Source organism: Augochlora pura, chromosome 11, assembly GCF_028453695.1.
Source record: "Augochlora pura isolate Apur16 chromosome 11, APUR_v2.2.1, whole genome shotgun sequence".
NCBI lineage: Eukaryota > Metazoa > Arthropoda > Insecta > Hymenoptera > Halictidae > Augochlora > Augochlora pura.
Genome location: NC_135782.1, coordinates 11,857,522 through 11,878,538, shown reverse-complemented (window position 1 = coordinate 11,878,538; position 21,017 = coordinate 11,857,522). Strand labels below are relative to the sequence as shown.

General features: G+C 34.6%; 2 protein-coding genes across 2 annotated transcripts in view; one reads left to right on the top strand and one right to left on the bottom strand.

Annotated features, from left to right (window-relative positions):
* The window catches only part of Col4a1 (Collagen type IV alpha 1), a 47,071-nt gene extending 29,365 nt beyond the window's left edge, over nt 1–17,706 (bottom strand). Inside the window, exons 1-2 of the mRNA XM_078194223.1 lie at nt 17,275–17,706; nt 15,745–15,787 (exon numbers count right to left, since the gene is read on the bottom strand). Coding sequence (XP_078050349.1) covers nt 15,745–15,787; nt 17,275–17,294 — 63 coding nt within the window. The 5' untranslated portion in view covers nt 17,295–17,706. The remainder of the gene's footprint in view (nt 1–15,744; nt 15,788–17,274) is intronic.
* A 193-nt stretch (nt 17,707–17,899) lies between these two features.
* Nucleotides 17,900–21,017, top strand: part of LOC144477165 (uncharacterized) — a 155,416-nt gene continuing 152,298 nt past the window's right edge. Inside the window, exon 1 of the mRNA XM_078194653.1 lies at nt 17,900–18,710. Coding sequence (XP_078050779.1) covers nt 18,582–18,710 — 129 coding nt within the window. The 5' untranslated portion in view covers nt 17,900–18,581. The remainder of the gene's footprint in view (nt 18,711–21,017) is intronic.

Sequence of the window (21,017 nt, the reverse complement as noted above, 5' to 3'; positions counted from 1 at the left end):
GAGAGAGAGAGAGAGAGAGAGAGAGAGTTATGTACTTTGCACTAAGATTTAAAAATTTCTTTGTACCTAAGAATTTAAAAATTTATTTGTTGAAAGTTGTAAAATATTGCAATCTTCAAGTGTTTGAGGTTCACAATCGAAACTTCAATTTTCGCTATCTTTAAATGACTATAGTTCATCACTAGGTCTACTGATTTCAACAAAAATACAAGTCAACGAGATGTACACAATACATTGTTTACATTTTCGTTGTTGACTCGAAGGAAAAAGTCATTTCAATATTTTTTTTCTTTTAGTTTTAAGTTCAACCAATTACAACGTTTACAAAATTTATTGTATTCAGTATGAAATAAACCAGAAAAGAGGAGATTTCTCGTCACTTTCTCGCCTGCCGGAGATTTAGAATACACTCATTTTAGTTTTTAGTTGCGTTCATAATACTTGAATTTATAAATGTGATTTTTTTTTCTTTATCTCGAAAATTACGGTTACTAAAAAATTTATATTTCATAGCGTACAGCTTGCAGTTATTAATTTTAAACTATTTTGTTTTCAAATTCTTCGATGAGAAATAATACAATGAGCAACAATGACGTTAACATTTTATACACAACTTAAAAAGTTATCTTTAATTGTTCCGAAAATCAATAAAAGGTACGTTAATGGTACTGAAATTAGAAATAAAATTCTTAAGAATGACCCCAGTGACTTAGGTTTCTAAATTTTGACTTCAAATTTTTCATATTTCAAGTACCGAGGGTTAAATTTTACTCTGTGCATTAACGTTATCACTATCAAAGTTATCCTAAGTGAACTATACTAAGCCAACTCCACTTGAAACACTTCAGTATAAGCATTCAAGATAATAATCAGATGTTCGTTTTAGGGTAGTGTATATTCAGTACTGCATAGGCAATGATGTGATAAACGTTAACACGCGTCTTATACATGAATAACATGAAAACTCTTAATGATGCATGCGTATTGCCTTAAACAAATATGTAAACGTAACTGACAGCAGATTTACACGACTTCAACAAGCTTTAACAGGAATAATATGAACACATAGATAGTCATGCATGATGGATGTACTTTCGTATGCGTACGTTCGTGTGTACATAGTAGACAATGGAACCTGCACTTGGTAGAAGGTGTAGACGCATGTTCTGTATCTTATAAATTATAACTATAAATAACGAAGAACTACATAGCTTTTTAACGATTCATGGAATTGGCCCTATTTTCTGGAATACGCGTAAGTTGTAAAATCTACACAATTTACAAATTGTGTATAATATTAGTTCAGAGAAACATGCAAGCCGCTTCAAAGCAAGAATTTCTCTTTTATCTCTCATCAATCCTTTGTATTAATTCGGCATATTGTATGCAGGACACTGAAGAAATCATCTGTCCTATTAGATCATTTTAATAATTTTTCGCAGCATGTATAATCTCTGTTAAAAATTGTGTCACTTCACCTCAGATTTTCATTCTAAAAAATGTGAATCCATTTTGACCGTTATGATAGGTTTAGTGTTAACAAGTAGAATTTTTTAATTCAACTTATTGCAACAGTCTCATTAGTTTCATTTTTTATTGCTTCGATAACAATAAAATTTGAACTACTCGCTAACTACTACTTAAATGAAACGAATATATCTATTTATTATAACAATTTATTACACCCAATGCTTAAATCGTTCCTTCATTTTTATTCATTTCTTAACATTCTATCATTAAGGTTATTGTTATATACATACATATGTAGAATAATATGCCATGAGAATGATGAAAGGGTCCAGAAAAAGTAGTAAGAAGATTTAGTGTCACAGTTTAATTTTAGTAATGATTTCGCTATAATTATAGTTAGATTTATAATACCACTTGCCTGATTCGTGCAAGGAACATTTTTTATGCCTGTGTTAATCTGAGCAGACGTAATAGTGCGCGGTTGATTAGATAGTACTGCTGACCATCTACTACTCGTCTTTCTTTCATAAGCATTTATGTCTTTCAATACTAAAATTCTGCTTCTTCCTTACTTTGTTAATAGCAGGAGTATGAATATAATATTTTTAAATTTTCAAACCAGGATTGTTTTAAAATAATTATCGCTCGACGTTTCACCACGGTTCATGATATTATATTTTACGTGTTTTCATATGTCATGACATGTATACTTTTTCAGTTTTGATTTCCGCATAGTACATTTCGTGTTTTTCAGTTTTAAATTTGTTGAATTTAAACAGTTTTTAAAACACCACAATCAAGTACTGCAGCTGAGTAGAATCTATTGTTCGTAACAATAGTTTAATAAAACGAGTTTTCGATTTCACTAAATAAATAAGAGTTCAAAATAAATAAAATAAAAACATTTATAGAAAAAAGAAATGAAGAAGAAACAAAATAAATGTTTGATAAAAATCAGAAGTTTTACATGAGTCGACTTCATATAATACCAACAATTTCTCTTTAATTTAATTATTCTGCATTTAAAAAATGCGTTACCTTCAATTGCGAATGATTTAAATTTTGAAAAAATTTAATTTGACCCATTTATCTTGCAACTGATACAGAAAATATTTATTTTGCATTTTGATCGTAAGAGATATGGCTAAGTAATTCATGATGAAGGGTTCTTTGCAGGAATAAATGAGCATTTATAATAGCAAACTAAGGCATCATTACATTTCTATATATAGCAATTCATCATATGAGATATGAATTTTGCAGTATGTTCCAAGAAAGCAAAATTATATTATTTGTTAATAAGAATTAAATAAGTAAATTATTCCGAACTATGGAACAAATATTATCAGTGTTTTCAAATAAAATACTATTTGAAATATTATTTTAAAAATTTATTATAACGAATAAATTATTTTATTTTTAAGAGTACATCATTTAAAAAAAAATAACATATTTTATTTTCAAATATACATTTATGACATAGAATAAAATATCTATTTACTATTTTCCATTTGAAATATTATTTTACTCAGCTCTAGACATGAATTCCCGTAATTGAATAGTGATTTTCGCGTTAATGATACATATATATATTAATACATGTATTAATCGATATTTATACAGATTCAACTGTTGATCTCTTCAATTTGTGTATTTGAATGCAACGTTGTTAGAATGCTGCAGCAATTCAGAACACTTAGACTTATCATCTTGAAAATTACGATTTCTTAGTTCTGTCACACTTGGAACAAGTGAACAATTTGTATACCATCTGCTACTATTCTACTTCTAGCTGGAAGAGGGCAACGATTTAACGCGGACCGCTCAACAACGTCAATTCCGTTTTAAACGAAGGCAGCCTAATTTTCTTATTTCAGATAGTCAGATATCTTTTCGTGACTGCCACGGCACAAGAATTGTTCCTTTTATCGTCGTATCTTGTCCGCCTTCGTAAATTCGCGATTGCGTAACCAGCCGACGCAGTATCATCATCTTGGATTTCGGTCGATCCTCCTGCTGACTGTCTTGCAACCCTACCCTCGACTTTCTTCGTCTTCTTCGTTCGCTTCTCTCCCTCCTTATTTAATTCCCTGTGCAACGTTTGCCGTTCGCTACCGATCCAAGGCCTTTTATCCGAGGTTCCCCCGCACATTCAACCGATTTAACGAGCGACGTTAACTCCGGTGTGAGACCGGGCCACCTTAATTTGTTCGCCAGCGATTTTTACAATCCCGACGGACGCGTACTCATAAAATCTTCGTACATGCGCGATGAAAAAATCATAACAACGAACCGTGGACCCCGGCTATTTCGAGACTCCGAATCGCACCACGCGAATTTCGCGATGCCGCTCGCAGAATCAGTGAGGTTCCGGATCAATTCTCCGGGTTTCAAATACGAACATTTCAAGCGGCAGACGATTCAGCTGTTCAATGCCTTTTTTCACGAATAATCGAATAATTCAAATCATTAAATCATCCGGATATCTTTTCAAACGAAATGACTTTTTCAAAATTGGACTATATCATCTGAATTTTTGTTGATATTTTCGAGGGAACAGTATACTATTTAATGAGTAAAAAAGTTTCTGCGAAACTTGCAATTGATTGAAATAACAAAGAAATGAGAACGTTAAAAGAATGATATTTTTATTTCAAGCCTACAAAGAAATTTAAACAGTGCTTTTCTTAGTAAATGTTTTAATTAGGTTCTTGTCGTTTTGACCAATTGAAATTGTCGCTACTTTATAATAGAAATATTTTTTTACTTTATAATAGATGTATATCGTAGTTGGAAGCATTGCCAATTTTTACTGTAATCGAATTTTATTGGACATTGATTTTAAATAAAGTCGCTACACGCGCTTTTTTAGTAACGTTATATTGCAAAAATTAGTTATAATCATTTTTTAAGTATCTTTATATATTATGCTCCTTCGAGTTATTAAAAAATCAATAGTGTTGATAGTAATCGATACTATTGAATAGTATCCGTATTTTGAATGGTAATTAGGATTATTAAAAACAGAAAGAGGTATCAGTTTTTTTCACTGTAAATATACAATTTATTTAGGCATTATTGATAGCTGTATTTATATATGTGTAAATAATGTTTCAATTAGTTTGAGTATATATGTGTTTATGTAAAAATTTGTTCGACTAGTTTGGTATTATAAATTATCATATCATTAGAACGAGAGAGAGAGAGAGAGAGAGAGAGAGAGAGAAAGAGAGAGTATTCTACGAACATGTCTATTTCTGCTCACTTTATAGGCTAACGAACTTTCTCAGATGTTTAAAGCCATTTCGTGTCACCTGCTGTATTACTTAAAAATGTTTAACAAAATAGTCATTAGAGTTATTAATGTAATATTCGGATCCTGTTGCTAATTATTTGAATGTTGTAAAATTATTATACATTGAGATTCTTCAGGAAGAATTTTGTACTTTCATTTATTTATGATCTGACCACCGAAATTTACTGAATACTTTGCTGAACGCTTGAATTTGGAAATGTTTTATAGCATGCATTAACACTTGAATATCGGGTCTTTTTGAAAAAAATATAACTAAGTATGCTTAGCGTCATTTATAATATTATTTACCCACGTCTTTGATTATATTTTCTACGGTAAACCTTTCATACACCTTAATTTTGCTATAAATCTTAACACATATTATCTGTATTAATCTATCTGTAGAAAAGATATGCCTTATATAAAAACAACGTAACTAGTTAAAGATCATATATTTTCCAGTGAAATTTTGAAAAATTCTATAAAATAAATTTGTCTTTATTGCAATTATCTCTGTTTGGTAAAAATTAGAATTAAATTGAATTCGAATTATAAGAATACGAATCAACAATTTTCTGTAATATAGAAATGACGAATGATCGTCATGCGGACAAATATGAATTAACGAAACTTGTCGAAATTTCAATGTACTGTCAGAACGTAGATAGTCAAACAACAATACCCCTATTTTGAGTCAAAACAGCTCCAAACCCTACCGTTCGAACATGAACGTAATATTTAAATTATGAAACACCCGGTAGATAGCAAGGTATAGAAACCTCAAACTATATCGTATGCGTTAATACAATCATTTAAAGCTTCCACATTCCTTCCTATTCAATCCGTTACCTACAATTTCATAGTATCTTGTTAATAGCAAACAAGCGCGAGCATAATTGAAACTTCCATAAATGCGACATATTTACTCAGTCGGATCCGCTTTAAGTACGCTTACCATGCAATTGACTACAAGACGACTATCATTAATACCGCTATCTCTGTAAACTTGTTTCTCTGACTTAAAACACTCGTTATGATACAAGGCATTCACGTTTCGCGAAACGATTTTTCGCATTTCAAATATAGCGGAATCTACAATGCATAGAAGGCGTACAATAATTAAACTTATGGGACCGTGGACTGAAATTTCTTTTATCAGTAACAGGTTACAAAATTGTTGTTTTCTATTTTCCATATTTTGCATACTGTATATTTTTTGCACATATCAATCTTTTGTTTACAATGTTTTACGCAAAACATGTGCACGCTATTAAAAAAATGAACCATTTTTCATGTTGTTTTATTTAGATAATTAAGATTAACTGAATCGTTCCTTTCTGTAAGTGGTAATCAAGTTTTCATTTATTTCTAGGTTATCGGAATCTTTGAACAAAAAAGACGTATTGTGCGTTAAAGTAACACAAGAGATTTTCAAGGATGAAAATCTTACCGACGATTTGACTTCTATTGAAGATAATTTCCGCATTTTACCAGATGCTACAATGAAATTCGAGTCGAACACATTATCGTTAAGTGTTGCAATTCAAGTAGTTAGAAATTTGGTTAAAAATTATGACCGTTCTACTACTTGTGTGAACGAAAAGATTTCAAATAATATCAAGATTATATCAATATTTAGAAATGTATACGTATACTTCTATCACATTCTATAATCTTGGAAGAACATTAAATTAATTTTATTTGATAAAAGGCACGAATTGAGAATCCAGAATATAGAAAAAATAATCACAACTAGTAGGAAGTACAGTAGTAGTAGTAGTTAAAAACGGTATATATTGCTATCGTTCTTGTACATATATATTTTATATTCCTGAATATATTTTGCATATTTCAACGCATAAATTTTGCATAAACATTCGCAGTCTAATGATAACTTGGTGTTGAGATACTTTACATTTCCGAATAGACGCATACTTTAAGAAAACAAGTTTAGCACAATACTGTTTAAGTAAACGCAGCCAATCCATGTATAAGGAGAACATTTCCGAGCAAAATTAGTTTACGTTCAGATTTTAATAGAATCGTAAAGTTAATATATTGAGTTGTAGCAAAGGAATTCCGGCTTTCTTCTAAGCAATCTATTTGGAGAACCGAAATTACTTTTCTAATAACCCAATACAATTATGCTATTACTAGTGTGTTTCTACTGTGTTGTTAGTGTGTTTTTATCAATGCTCTGATTATTTCTCCTGACAAAAGTTAAGGAGTTTTACGTATCATTTAAATTTATCATTTTATCAAGGTATACATATTATTCAATTAAAACCACATATTATAATTAAGTATACAACACATTGTTTGTATTGCAACACTGTTCTACTTCATGACTGCAACAAAAAAATAGGAAAGAATTGAATAATTAGAGTACTTTAAAAAATAAAATTAATAATTTCGTTGATACAATACAAATTTTTATACGTACATTTTTAAACGAACATCGTACACCATGAGACACTTAAAAAATCCACCTGAATAATTCGCTTGCTTGTAATAATAGAAAAAAAATGATAGACAAAAATTGTTTGATTTCATTGGGCACACAATTCGATATCAATAGTTTTTTTTTGCTGGAAGCATGGAGGCGAATAAACAACATATTGTTTTTTATTTATATTCTGACAAAACCTTTCGAGACTAATGCAATGTCTTATAAATGGAGGTCATTTAAGGTTACAGAAAGTCAACAATAATGGAAAATAAATTATTTTAAGCTATTTTTGTGTTGAAGTACATGATTATCATTTTGAGCATTTGTTGTAGCAATCGGTATGCCAATATGTAAATTAAGATACTATAGTTGGCCTTGAATAACCATCAATGAACTGCATTTATAGGGCATTGTATTTCGTCTCAAAAGGCTCCACCAACAAAAAAGGTATGATATATTATGTGCCCCTCGAAATCAAACAAATGCCTGATACTTTGTTTTCTATTTTATTAAGGTGAACCGTTTTAAGTGCATCACCTTCTATCTCATTTATATTATATTATATAAAATCAAAGATAATAACGTATCTAAATCGACAGAAATATTGCATTATTAATGGCTTGACAATGATCTTATGTTAATTAAAAATTTAAAATGCAAGATAATATGTTACATCTTAAATAACGAGTTTAAAAGAATTTTTAAAAAATTAATTATTTTGGAAACTTAATAAAGACGAAACAAAGATTAAAGAAAATAAAATATAAAAAATAAAAATACAAATAATTTTAAATAATTGTGTGGGAGTTTATTTCAAGATGTGAAATACCTTTTGTCTGTACTATTTTTTTATTTGATTTGTGTGAAATATTTCGAATATAGTCTCAAGTACTCTCTGTTTCTATTATATCAACATCGTGGAATGATTATAGAAATACCGGTTTCCGTATTGAATATTTTTCTGATGAATTTTGTAAAGCAAGTACGATTTTCAATGAATTCATTCCTTTTCGTGGTACTTTAAGAATTGAACATTCCTTTTCATAATTTGAACAATGGAATCTTATACTGAATTTTATTTAATCAGAACAATTATTTACACCGTTATATTATTTTATTGCATATTATATTTAAAAGGTTCATTATACTTTTTTAAATAAAATAATCAAGTTGTTGGCAGACAGTTTAATTAAAATGAGGGCAAAGGTTGATAATTTGGTTCAATATCGTATGCTAAATTACCTGTAACATTTGAAGTCAAGTTTTTGAAATAAAAAGTTATGTCAATATAATTTACTAGAATGGAATACATACAAGATAGAAACTATTTTGCCTATGTTACTCTGAAAATAATAGTAATAAAGTATTTGACGTAATCCGATGCTTGATACCTAATATATAATAAAGTGTGTTTTAAATTTTGAACATCAAATAACTCCAGCTTCGAATATAGGAAGTTTCATGCGCAAACAGTAGAGTCCAGTTCATTTGAATCCAAAAAATAACTATCGTTCTGCGACAATCAGTCGCAGATTGAGTTTGTAGAAGTTTTAGTCAAAAAGTTCGGGCAATTGAGTGTTGATGCGTGACCTGCGGATCTTCAGGAATTTATGACATGCACGGATTTTTCAAATGCAAGAGAACATATTAATTGACAAGGTCTGATAGTATTTTTATTTTCTTTCTACAATGAGTAATTTTTATTCGACGAAGAAATCTTTCCTTTAAATCTAACTTTTGTAAAACTATGAAATTAAATCGATTTTCATTGAGAATGTAATATAGTATCGTTTACATAGCATGCGATCGATATGATAATTTAAAAGATTATGATATTTTTGGTCGTGAAACGTATCGTGTGTTCTTTAGGAAGTTAAAAAGGTCGATTAAATTCGCCAGACGGCGGCGGCAATCAAGTCGCAGTCAATTCTGAACTATTTTCAATAGTGACTAAGCTGACTCGCGTGCCTGTACGCGTAAGTACTTATGCGTGTACATGGCGTAATAAAATTACAACGCGCGCGCGGTTACGGCGCCGTGGGCGGACTGGTCGCTAACAGACGACTGCCCTATTTCGGATTTAACACCTTTCCGTTGTTCACGGACGACAAATCCGCCGGGACCTGTGGCCCTGCGGACCTGTTATCGCTTCACCGATTGATCCTCCCTTTATCGATGGCCTAGGTGTGCATGCAATGCACGAAAATAAGCTCGCCATGGAAGAATTACAGTAACCGTAACATTTCGAGGATCTTGATGTCGCTTATCGGAACCAGAGTCCGAAGCTATTCGTCAAAATTTAATCGCGCCACACGATAATGAACTCTGTTAATCCTTCCTTTTCCTTTTATCGAACTATCATTTATCAATTTCCTAAATGAAAGTTTTGCACTCTTTAAATATTTTGAATCAGTATCTTGGGCTCGCTTTGAACTATTATTTCCTCGCGTATTAACTTCGTTTTAATGTTCTCACCTCATAAGTTTCATGTTTGTGACTATGTACAGCGATGGAAATACATATATTTAAGATCGCTTGTAAAGCGGCACAACTCTTTTAAAACTGAACTAAATGATTTTTATAAAAGTTATACCGAACTAAATAGCTTTTTTAATTGTTTCATTGTTATATCGTTTTACAAAACGCATTTTTTAAATTTTCCTTACAGGCTCGGATGAAGAAGTTGAAAAACATCAGTTTTTCTTTGTCATTCTAGGTTGAAGCAAAATTCAGAAAAGTATTATAGTCATTGTCTTGTAGGCTGGTTCTCTTATCATCTGAATAAAATTCAAGTCATTTGGTCTAATTTTAAGAAAGTTACACCATTTTTTAAACGGTCTTATATGTATGTATATACATATATGTCCATCTCGCTGTAATTTCATTTTAAAATTTGATACTTTATATTCAATGGGATTAAGCTCCAATATATTTGAATTTTATACTCACAAATTTCAATAAACAATTTTATGTCTTTTCATTACGACGCAAAATCAATAATGCTCCGATAATAATATTTGAAAACTTTGAAAAAGATATTTCTAGATAATTTGATATCAAAAGGAATCGAATTTTGTAAATTAGAATTGTGTAATAGGTTTTTTATGCGCTTTACTTAATAAGAAACTGTGTAATTTAAGAGTGTTTTGTTTATAATGCTTGGTTTCAGTAAAGTCCCATTTATCTATATTTTCTACTACCAAAAATCCTCTATTGGAGAGTAAAAAACTCCGTTACTAATTTCTCGTGCTATTACGAAAAATATTCATCATGTATTTTGAATAATAATAACAATAAGAGCGTTCCTATTTAAATCTGTGAATAATTTATAATTAGATTTTAGTGATGTCAAAGTTAAAATTTTGGTCCTTTTCTGTTTTTGAAGCCGGTGAAACATCTCATATGTAGAATACGATCACGTTTCTGCATCCATAAACAATATATAATTCTAATATAATTTTGCATTTCTAACAATTTATTCATCCCCACGATACTCTGTTTGAAATACGAGACTCTCCGTTGCCATTTGTCACGAATGCGGCATGTATCAGGTGTACACATACATATCAGGTCGACTGATTTTTTGGCCAATAAATTTATGAAATGTGCAAAATATGGGACATTAGTAGTCGTTGTTTCAAGTAATGTAATTACAACTTTCATATCGAAGTTATAAATATAGAATATTTGCGAATCCTAGTTATATAAATTTAATTGAATTATGCATTAAAGAACAATATGATTGATTTTTAAAGTAAAATAAATAATTATTAAAAAGATGATATTCATAATCGTTTTATTATTATTATTAATTTATTTGACCAAGATTCAAGCGTTCTTTTACCAAATACCCATGTTACAAATTCCAAGGAGTGCTTATTGTTTACAGTACTTTAAGGGAATTCAAATTCAACCAAACGAAGTTCGGACCTGTTTGCAAGATGCTTGATCTCATCTCCAGTATTGATAATTTAAAGAACTCCTTCACATTAAATTGACAGCTGTGTTAATCGTTTAGGGAAGCGATATTATGAAGGATATGTTTCAAAATGAGTCCTAGTATTATTTATCCTTAGTAATTTAAAAGGTAATTACCCGTTTTATTAATCAATAAGTAAAAACCAAGTTTCGTTTTATGGATTTTGATTACTGCATAACAACCGTTACATTTACACCTACTTATAATATGCTTTTGTATTCAAACACTTATAATATACTTCATCCCATCTCTAACGGAAATCAATATTTTTGGAATGACATCTATAAGTTCATTAATGTTTGAATTTATCGGCAAGTACTGATTTACATTAAGGGAGTCCGATGACGGTTGTAACGCGTTAAATATCTTAAAATATTATTATTATTCTGATTAAATTAATATTCTTTTTGTTTTAAATCTCTAATTTCATATATTCTAAATAAATGCTGATAGTTACTTTGCATTAATAAACTCGTTATAAGTAATAATTTGTAGTTAAAGTTTGAAAATATGGTCAAGAAAGATTTTAATTCCACAGTTGAGGTCGTCTACGCCTAATCTTCTCCATCTTATAATTTAAATAAGTATAAACTATATTTATTAGGATAACTAGTATCATAATTAAAATTTAAAATATCTTATATAAAAATTAAAGAAACAAATAAAGAAACCAGGGATATAAAAATATACGAAGATGGCTAAAAAAAAAACTTATAGCACGAGCAAATTTTTTGAAGAATGAGTGCAATGTTGTGGCTGTAATAAGTAAGTAAAAAACAAATGCCACGCTGTGTTACAGCCGTGCCGAGGATGGGGTTGTACAATAATTGTCGCGTTACAAATACAATAGTATATGTGTAATCGTGTACTAATATAAAATTGTTACAACCGTCATCGGTCTCCCCTATATCTACTTGGACGATCTGTCCTGTGAATAAACAAATAAGTCGCATATTTGGTAAAATAATAATTAAAAAGTCATTATTTAATTCTCTGCATAACACTATTGTAAACGAGCACAGCTGCGGCAGCTTTTATAGTTGTGGGTTTTTTCCAAAGTGTAATATAAGATTACATAAAAATATATCAAGCGACGGATTAATGAACAAAAATATATAATGAATGGACAATAATATTCCACTGAATGATATCAGAGTTTCATTCAACACACCTTGGAATATAAATTATAAATTTCAAGTCTCAATCTTTAATGCATTGGACGTAGTTAAAGCAACTGTGAAATATTGTTTCTTGATTTTAAAAATTGATCATTGATAACATGACATGTGAACTTAACTTGGTTTCCCAGATACGTATACCTATTATAACTTTTTCAATAAACACATTATTATATATAAAGACATCTAGTCGCTTATAAAATTAAGCTGTTCGGTCTTATTCGAAAGCGTTATTCCGTTTTGAAGATTGTTGTAATACTTTTGCGTGCTACGATGTAGTTTGGATATAGTTAAAGAGCGACTCTCGCAAAGCTACAACTGCGAACGTATGCATTCGCTATCATTCAGTTGAAAAGTTTACTTCGAAACTCCAGACGCGATGTTCTCATAACAGTGTCTCTCAAACTCAATTGTATAATAATTTATTGTTAGTGCAGGTTTCTGAACTCAATTAATACTTTCCTAGAATACATGCAATCAATAGTTAAGAATATGAGCTTTTCCATTGAATCCTTTTTCTAATCCCAACTTTGCAAAGACTCCTTACATTTTGTTCATTCTTGTTTCTCTAAAAAAACACCATCTTGTAAACAGTTAAAATTTGTTCAAATACTGTGTAGGTATTTCAGGTTGAAGTTACTGCATTATTACTTCAGAAAAACACTCGTTACAAGGTTTATTAAAAAACTAAAAGTATCCTAAACGTAAGTTGCATATGTACAATATTAATAGGTGTTTTATATTTTAGTGCAATAATGAGGATTCTTTCGAATAAAATTATATTTTACTTCAGATGTGAAGAGGATCAGTTTACTAAACAACAGTTAAAAAGTTATTTTCGATAAAAGCAATTGATTAGGATGATACTAATACGGAATGAACTAAAACTGATACTCCCGGACATTCATTTATTTTGAAAATAGGGTTGATTCTATTGTTGTAAAATGGGAGAAAATATAAAAACGCTACGAAATTATTCCCTAACCCAATACATAAAGAAAATTGAAAACAAGGAAAAAAAATTTTCAGTTCAGATCTCGTTGTCGAGTAAATATAGATATTTATTTAAATTATGAGATGATGAAGATTAGGAGTAGAAATCTTCAAAAATCGATCCCGACCACTCTTTTAAACTTTTATTGCAAATTGTTATTTATAACGTGTGTTTTAACGCAAAGTAACTGTCAATATTTCTTTAGAACATATGAATTTAGAGATGTAAAACAAAAAAGAAGAACATATCTGTTTAAAAAGCGCTGATTTCACAATTTGAACGCAGTAAGGAAAGTTAGCTCATAAATTCCGAAAAGTTATTTTTATTTATGCGGAAGTATATTTTGTATTGCCCTAAGTATGCAAGCGTCATAGGTCTTCCTAGTAATGATATTAGTACTATTTATAAATGACATATTAATTCTGTCGACATCCGTCCATCTAATCATAATTACGTGTACATACACATACTCGCTGAATATTCAAACTTGAATTTCCCAACAACGAAGCCTCAAATGAAAAAATTGTAGTTATCAATTTTCATGTATTTTTATCATGTAGAATTGCCACCATATCGACTGTACCAACAATGCTAGAACCATCTGTATTTTAAAATGAACTTTAAAAAGCTACATACACTTTATCTTATTTTTCGACTTTATCGATTTGTTAAACGAGCAGCTCACACGTACAATCGTCATGTTCAATCATGATTTCAACTTTTATTAGACAGTAGAAACAATGACTGAAATACCCTTTTTCATTTTTTGTTACTTGGAATAACAAAGAAAAAGAAAAATCTTTCGTGGTCTAATCTTTTTATCTGAACCTTTAATGAAAATTTAAAAAATACTTTTCGTAATTCTCGGAAACTTGTAACCGTGCTGAAAATTCGATTGAAATCGGTTAACCTAGTTTTAACAGAGTTAACAGAGTTTTCATCAAAGTCGTGACAAAACTGAGATTTTTGTCATCTTTAATTTGTTGAACTCAAAAATAATTCAGCCGAATTCGATAAAATTTTCAGCGGATATATAAATTTCCAAGATCTACGAAAGAAAGTTTTTACATTTTCGTTAGATTCTCGGATAAGGAAGTTGAAAAACGACAGATTTTTTTTTCATTATTCAAAGTAATAGCAAAGTTATAAAAGAAGCCTTTTTTGTATACTAGTTTCTCTATCATCTTAAAAGAAATTCAAGTCATTTTTTAGAATCTTGAAAAAATTATTGCATTTCAAAAGACATACGGAGGAGACATTCTTGCATGTATACGTATGTATACGTTCTATTGTATTCGTATACCGATATCCTGATGATCGGAAAAATCGTTTCAAGTCCCACGCGTCTCCTGGATCATCATCTCGTCGCAACGCAGAAATAACGATGTTCCAGATGATCTAATCGCGCGGACGATCAACAGTGTCGCGAGTCGTGCGCGGCACTCTCTGTACAGTGGGAGCTGACAGAGTTAGCTAACGGCCTTCGTAGGAGTTTCCTCGCCTTCGCGGTTCCACCGACTCCTCGCGCACATTCGCGCGTTCGTGTTTCGCACAATGTGAGAGGGGAAGGCCGCGCGCCGCGGAATCGCACGGCCCATTGCGATCGAAACGCGATCCTCTCGATCCAGCCAAGTTCTTGGCTAGCAGCCGGGATAACGCAATCATAGCGGGCACGTGGATGCACTCGCGAACGCGTGAATCCATGAATGAATCGCGCATCGTTCACGATAGCCGCGGCACTAAATCGAACGCGTTAAATTGCACACACCGTTTAACAAATTGATCGGTCGAGCAACGTAGCGTGTGAACGCTGACGGATTAGATCGCAGATTTCAGACGCTTGTCGCCAATGTAACTGCCTACACGTATCGTTATGAAATTTTTCTTTCATTCATATTTATAGCCTCTGCGGAATCGCTCGCTTCACAATAGATAATCACCTAGCAAGTTATTTTGTGTTTGAAATTATTTTTCCAAGTATAAGCATTCCTTGAAACTCGATCGTTGATAACGGTGGATAACCGGATCCGTATTTCTTGTACGATATGCGTCGGTGGCAATTTTACTTTTACACATTTAAGGTATCTAAACGAATAATTTATAGATTAAAAGTAAAGAACATTTTGTTAATAGTTATTTGTAAGTCACGCGCAAGTGCATAAATTCCGTAATTTGCTAGCAAGGTTTCTCTGTGTCAAACAAAAACTATTTCTTTCTTAACAAATGAATAAAAAATTTGTTTACGTTGCTTTTCAAAATATTCTGTTATAGATTGTAAAATTATCGTTATCTTGTCTTTCGCGCTACTTTTAATTTGTCTTTCACGACTCGCGACGTGATAATGAAAATATTAAAGCGTAAGAAGTAAAATGTACATACCCCATTGACAATCCCGGCCAGGAAAATTGCGGATGCGACGAATCTGCGAGAAGAAATATGAAAGAAGTTGTTATTTTGCTTAGAGATTGTCACAATTCAACATTTACATGTATCATGTGTCAAAATTTAGGTACACGTCAATTACAGTGAAATGAATTTCCATATTTTTTCCAAATTAACTAACTACGCCAATAGTTCTTTTACTACCTTCATTCAGCGGTCAACAACCGTGTTGTTGGTGAACGAGTAGAAAAAGAATTTTACATAAGCATTCCCATTCCAAGTAACAACGATGAAAATTCAAGAATTCTTGTGATTAGCCACAACCTCTAGAACAGAAAACGCGAGAATTTTCGTGATCTGTCCACAACGTGTTAGAGCGAACGTGAGCTCGTAACAACGCCAGCGAAATTATGAAACGTCAAAATTTCCACTACCGGAAATTCGATAACGTTAGTCGATTAATCGGCAATCGAAACATTCTTCGAAGTAACTCCGATAAAAAGTTAGCCATCACACTCCCTGAAATCGATAGCGTCGCGAACTTTATCTGTACGAGCGTTCATTGTAACATAAATCACTGCTTCTAGAATCGTATCTCCGTTCTGACTTCAGGCACTTTATAATATATAGACAAAGACAATCTTGAAACGAGCATCGACAAGCGAAACAAGAAGATTACATTTAAAAAATGGAGCAACGGGGTCGGAGTACGCGGAAGTTTTATCTTTTTTTCTGTAGCATAATTTTCTATAAATAGGTCAGAGAATCTCGTAAGAATTTCATGATTCTCGGTATTCAGTTATCCAGAAACGCGATAAGTATTTATCGAGTCGACAAGACCGAAATCACGTGGTATACGAAAAAAAGGGACAGCCGTGCCATAAACGTTTCTCTCCCGAAGGATAATCGGTCGTAAACACAGGGGTCCCTCCGTCCTTAAGGTTCACTCTCGTGATTCCGTCGGAACGTAGCAGGGGTTGAAAGTGCCCCCCTCCGTCTGTCATGGAAACACTTGTGGCGCGTGCACGGAGGGCGACCGCGCCGCGCACAGAGACAGACAGACAGAGTTAAGAATGAAATAAAAAGCCGCCGAGGCGACCGGAGAAAGAAACGAGAAACAGAACGCGAAGAAAGGGCTGGGTGGTATTACGCGAGAAGAACCGCACCGGAACGTACGGAAAACCGCTGCTTTATTCAATGACACGATAGATCCCAGCTGAGGATTATGGGAAGAATGCGCCTGCACGCCGCGTCGAGAAGGAAGCACAACAAGCAAGTTGCACACCGTTCACCGAACGCACGTGTCGCCGCGCAATGTACAGATCATTGACGTAACACAACAGGTTGACGAACCAACGAAGTACGTCGGGGAGAAGAGACCGAGAGAAACGTAGACGAAGCGGAAGAGAAGGACGCGGGAGAAAAGGAAAGGAAAGGAAAGGAAAGGAAAGGATAGGTGGAAAAGTGGAAGGAAAGAGAAAAATGCAGAGAAGAAAGCGTATAAAAGCAAGATGAATCGAAACTCACCGCAATCCCAACCGGGTCATGTCGACCTCCCTATTCCGCCACGGGCCTAGGGAGCCGAGGAGTCAGGCTAACACGAGCACCGCACGGACAGGCAGTCACAAAATATCGCGGGGAACCCGGTACCGAGTAGACGTGGTGTGTGGACCATCCCATCCAGGGAGGGCTCTGAATGAACGTCGGGTGGAGGGAAGGAAGGTGGAGGCGGCCGCCGAGCCACGCCAGCTAGAATTCCTCCGCCGAAGGGATCGGGAGAGAGAGGCTTCTCTCGGTTCCGCGAGATCCCGTGCTGTCCACAGACACGCGCGCACACTGTCCGTCGTCCTGCCTCCCCCGCTGCTCTCTCTCCAGTCGCAGCCAGAGAATCGAACTCTCCAGCCTGTCTCCGCCAACTGCGGGACCAGAAGATACCATAGGCGACAGGGCGCAAGAAGGAAGGACAGAGGGAGAAGCCTCGAAGGAGCGAGGAAGGGAGGTGGAGGAAGGAAAGAAGAGTCAGCGCGGCTGGAGAGGGAAGTAAGAAGAGAAGAGCCGGAGAAGAAGAGGAAGAAGTTGCGGAAGAAGGAGGGAGGAAAAGGGGAAAGAGGTGGAGGAGGAGGAGGAGGAGGAGGAGAAGGAGGAGGAGAGGACTGGTGACCGGGTCGAGGCGAGCTCGGTCGCGCGTCGCACGAGGACTGTTCCACGGCCTCAGCCTCAGCCGATCGCGGTGTAGGTCTCTCTACGGCTCGGCCGAATCGAGCGAAACGAGCGGGAAACGAGCGGGAACCGAGAGCGAACCGAGCGATCCAAGCGAACCCGACGAACCGGAGAGCAGAGAGCAAAGAGCAGAGAGCAGAGAGCTCGGAGCTCCAAGCAGAGCGAGAGGGGAGGATCTACCCGCCACCGTGTCGCTCCGTGCGCTACGGCGCGCAAGGATACAGCATCGCGAAGAGGAGAAGAGAGAAGAGCGCCTCTTCCGCCACCGACTTTGGCCGTCTAGCTGGGTGAAGCAGCGACTGATCGGGAGGACGGGCCAACCGGGCCGCCGCCGCCGCCGCCGTCTGTCTGGCCCTTCGACACGCGCTGCGTCGACAGGCTGGCCGACCAGCCATCGCCGCATCCGCAACACGCAATCCGCATCCATCGTTTTCCAACCACAACCAACGAGACCAGACGCGGAACACGAGCGCGTCGCACCGTTCGAACGATACGAGACCGATCGGCGTCGCCTCACCTGAAGGGCTGCCGCCGCACAGGTAAACGGCTCGGAGCAACCACGGACCTGCATACAACGGGACGGTGGAGGAGGAGGAGGAGTACCGGACGACACAATGCGGCCTAGGGCCGCGGCAATGTCAACCGCTGCAACCTGCAGGCCGCGTTCGTTCCCGGTTGTCCTGCGAGTCACCTGCGTCCTTGCCCTACTGGTCGTCACGTGGATACCGGTCACCGAAGCTGTGGTGAGTGACTCCTTCGCTTTTTTCTTTCATAGTCGCGTACTGCTCGTTCCTAGACTAACAACGCGTACTCATCGCATTGTCGGATCGCGATTTTCTCGTTTCTTCAGTGAACACGAAACGACGTCGTCGCACATAGATAGTCGCGATCAACAAAGTGTTTCTCGTTGTCATCTCGCCGGTATCTATGGTGTCGTCGACGCCGCCGGTTTCGCGACGCTACATATTTTTATAATTAATTTAGATTTCGCATTGCTCTGTTTATGAACTCGTTTCAACGAACCGTTACGCAACTTGGGCACGCGTGTAGTCCGATGATACGAGATACAGCTTCGTCTAAAACGATTATCCGACGAGCGTTCCTTGAAATGAAACGATTCATATGATAATCGAATACCAAATTATGTATTAATTATAAAAGTAAATGCACATAGGAAGAGAGAGAGGGAGAGTAAGAGAGAGATAAAGGGAACATTGAGATATAGAGAGCGTGCGAAAAGAGAGAGAGAGAGAGAAAGAGAGGGGGGGGGGGGAGAGAACACGCGCAGAAGAGAGAGAGAGAGAGAGTGAGACCTCTCTCTGCACTTCGGTTATCGTGAAAATTTTCTCTTCGCGAAACGCGGTTGATTAAAGTTGGCATGCGAAAAGTTCTCTAAACCAACTCGCTGGCAGTACTTCCGGTAGATTGCGAAACATTATTATCGTTGCCTTTCTGAATATGCATTTGCGGTTTTGCTTCCTGTACCGAATCTCGACAGTCCCAGAAATCGATCATTGAATGTTCGTCGGACGTGGTTATGTTTTATGAACGTAGGTGAGGACAATTTATTAAAAGACAAGATAATGTCGCGGCATCTGGAGCAACGCTCATCATTCCACCGGTTTCAGAAATGTAATGCGAATGGCAATTCGTGGCTCGTGCCCACACAACACGCGTGGGAACGCCGTCGTGCCGCCCCGTCTATGCGTTCACCGTTGATCTACGTTCAATGTTTCGATCGTATCGCGCACCGGAAACCCAAAATCTCACGTTTATTGCTTGTAGGACAGAATTTTCAACACGCTCCGAGATTTATTGTTTCACGAACGAAAGAGTTTCTATACTTTTTCAATAGAATTTGAATTTCATTTTCGGTGAACATGTGAATGTCTTCAACGATACTGAACATTAAATTCATTTTTAAACGACGACTAAAATGATACGAAACGTTACCAAGGATAACGTTGCGTTCTTTAAACAGATGTATTTTCAACAGAATTTTATCAAGAAAACAATAACTGTAATTTCTTACTTTAAGTATTTATTTTTTGCAACACGAAAACTTCGTACTGTTAAAATATTGAAATGAATGAATAAATAATTAGTAATTATTAAAATTTTTGAATTAAGTATTGATATTATATAAATGAAATTGCAGATATGACATTCTTCGGTATTTGAAAACGTTTAAATGGCATATATTTATGAATACATTATGCACGATAAAAAATGAAAACAAACACGAATACATAATTATCTCACGTGATTATTAGCTGTCCATGAAAACGCGTAACAGACGAACACAATAAATCAAAAGGCTTTAAAATTTCGTTAAGTAACGAACGATGCATGAACTAAACGTGATTAAAATATAGGTTATATCATATTTGTGTGTTATCATTCGTTTTGAATCATTTGCCGAGATGTATCTCTATTTCAAATTTTCGCGGAATGAGTTTCATAATCCGAGATTATAGAATCCTGTTCTATTATTTAGTATTTATACTATATAGTATAGTAATTCATTTAACACATAGTTCTATATTTCTACAATTAAAATATAATATAATATAGTTCCATAGTTTTATAATATAATATTAAATTCTATAATATAATATATAATTTATTAATTTAAATACTCGCTGAAAATTCTTCATTTCGTTTTGCACATAAAACAATTCACTTTGTAAAGTATTATACTCCGATACTCGGCAAACAAGACGTTCCGATAACAAAACCAGTGTTTGCTCGTCAACTACAATATTTGTTTCTAGAAAGAAGAGTACAAACATAGAAACTTCCTTAACGCGCTCACTGCCGGCATTTGTTTCGATAATAGCCTCCACAGTTGTGATACCTTATTAAATGCAACATATGTCCTGTTACGGGGCATAAAGAAAATATTGTTTTAGAAAACTTGAGAATTCTCCAAATATGTATCACATTATACTTTGTGATTTAATAGAACGACATACAAATTAATTTACGTGAAATACAACAGTATCAATGTTAATAATCGTATTCGTTACTGTCTATCATGATATTTCCGT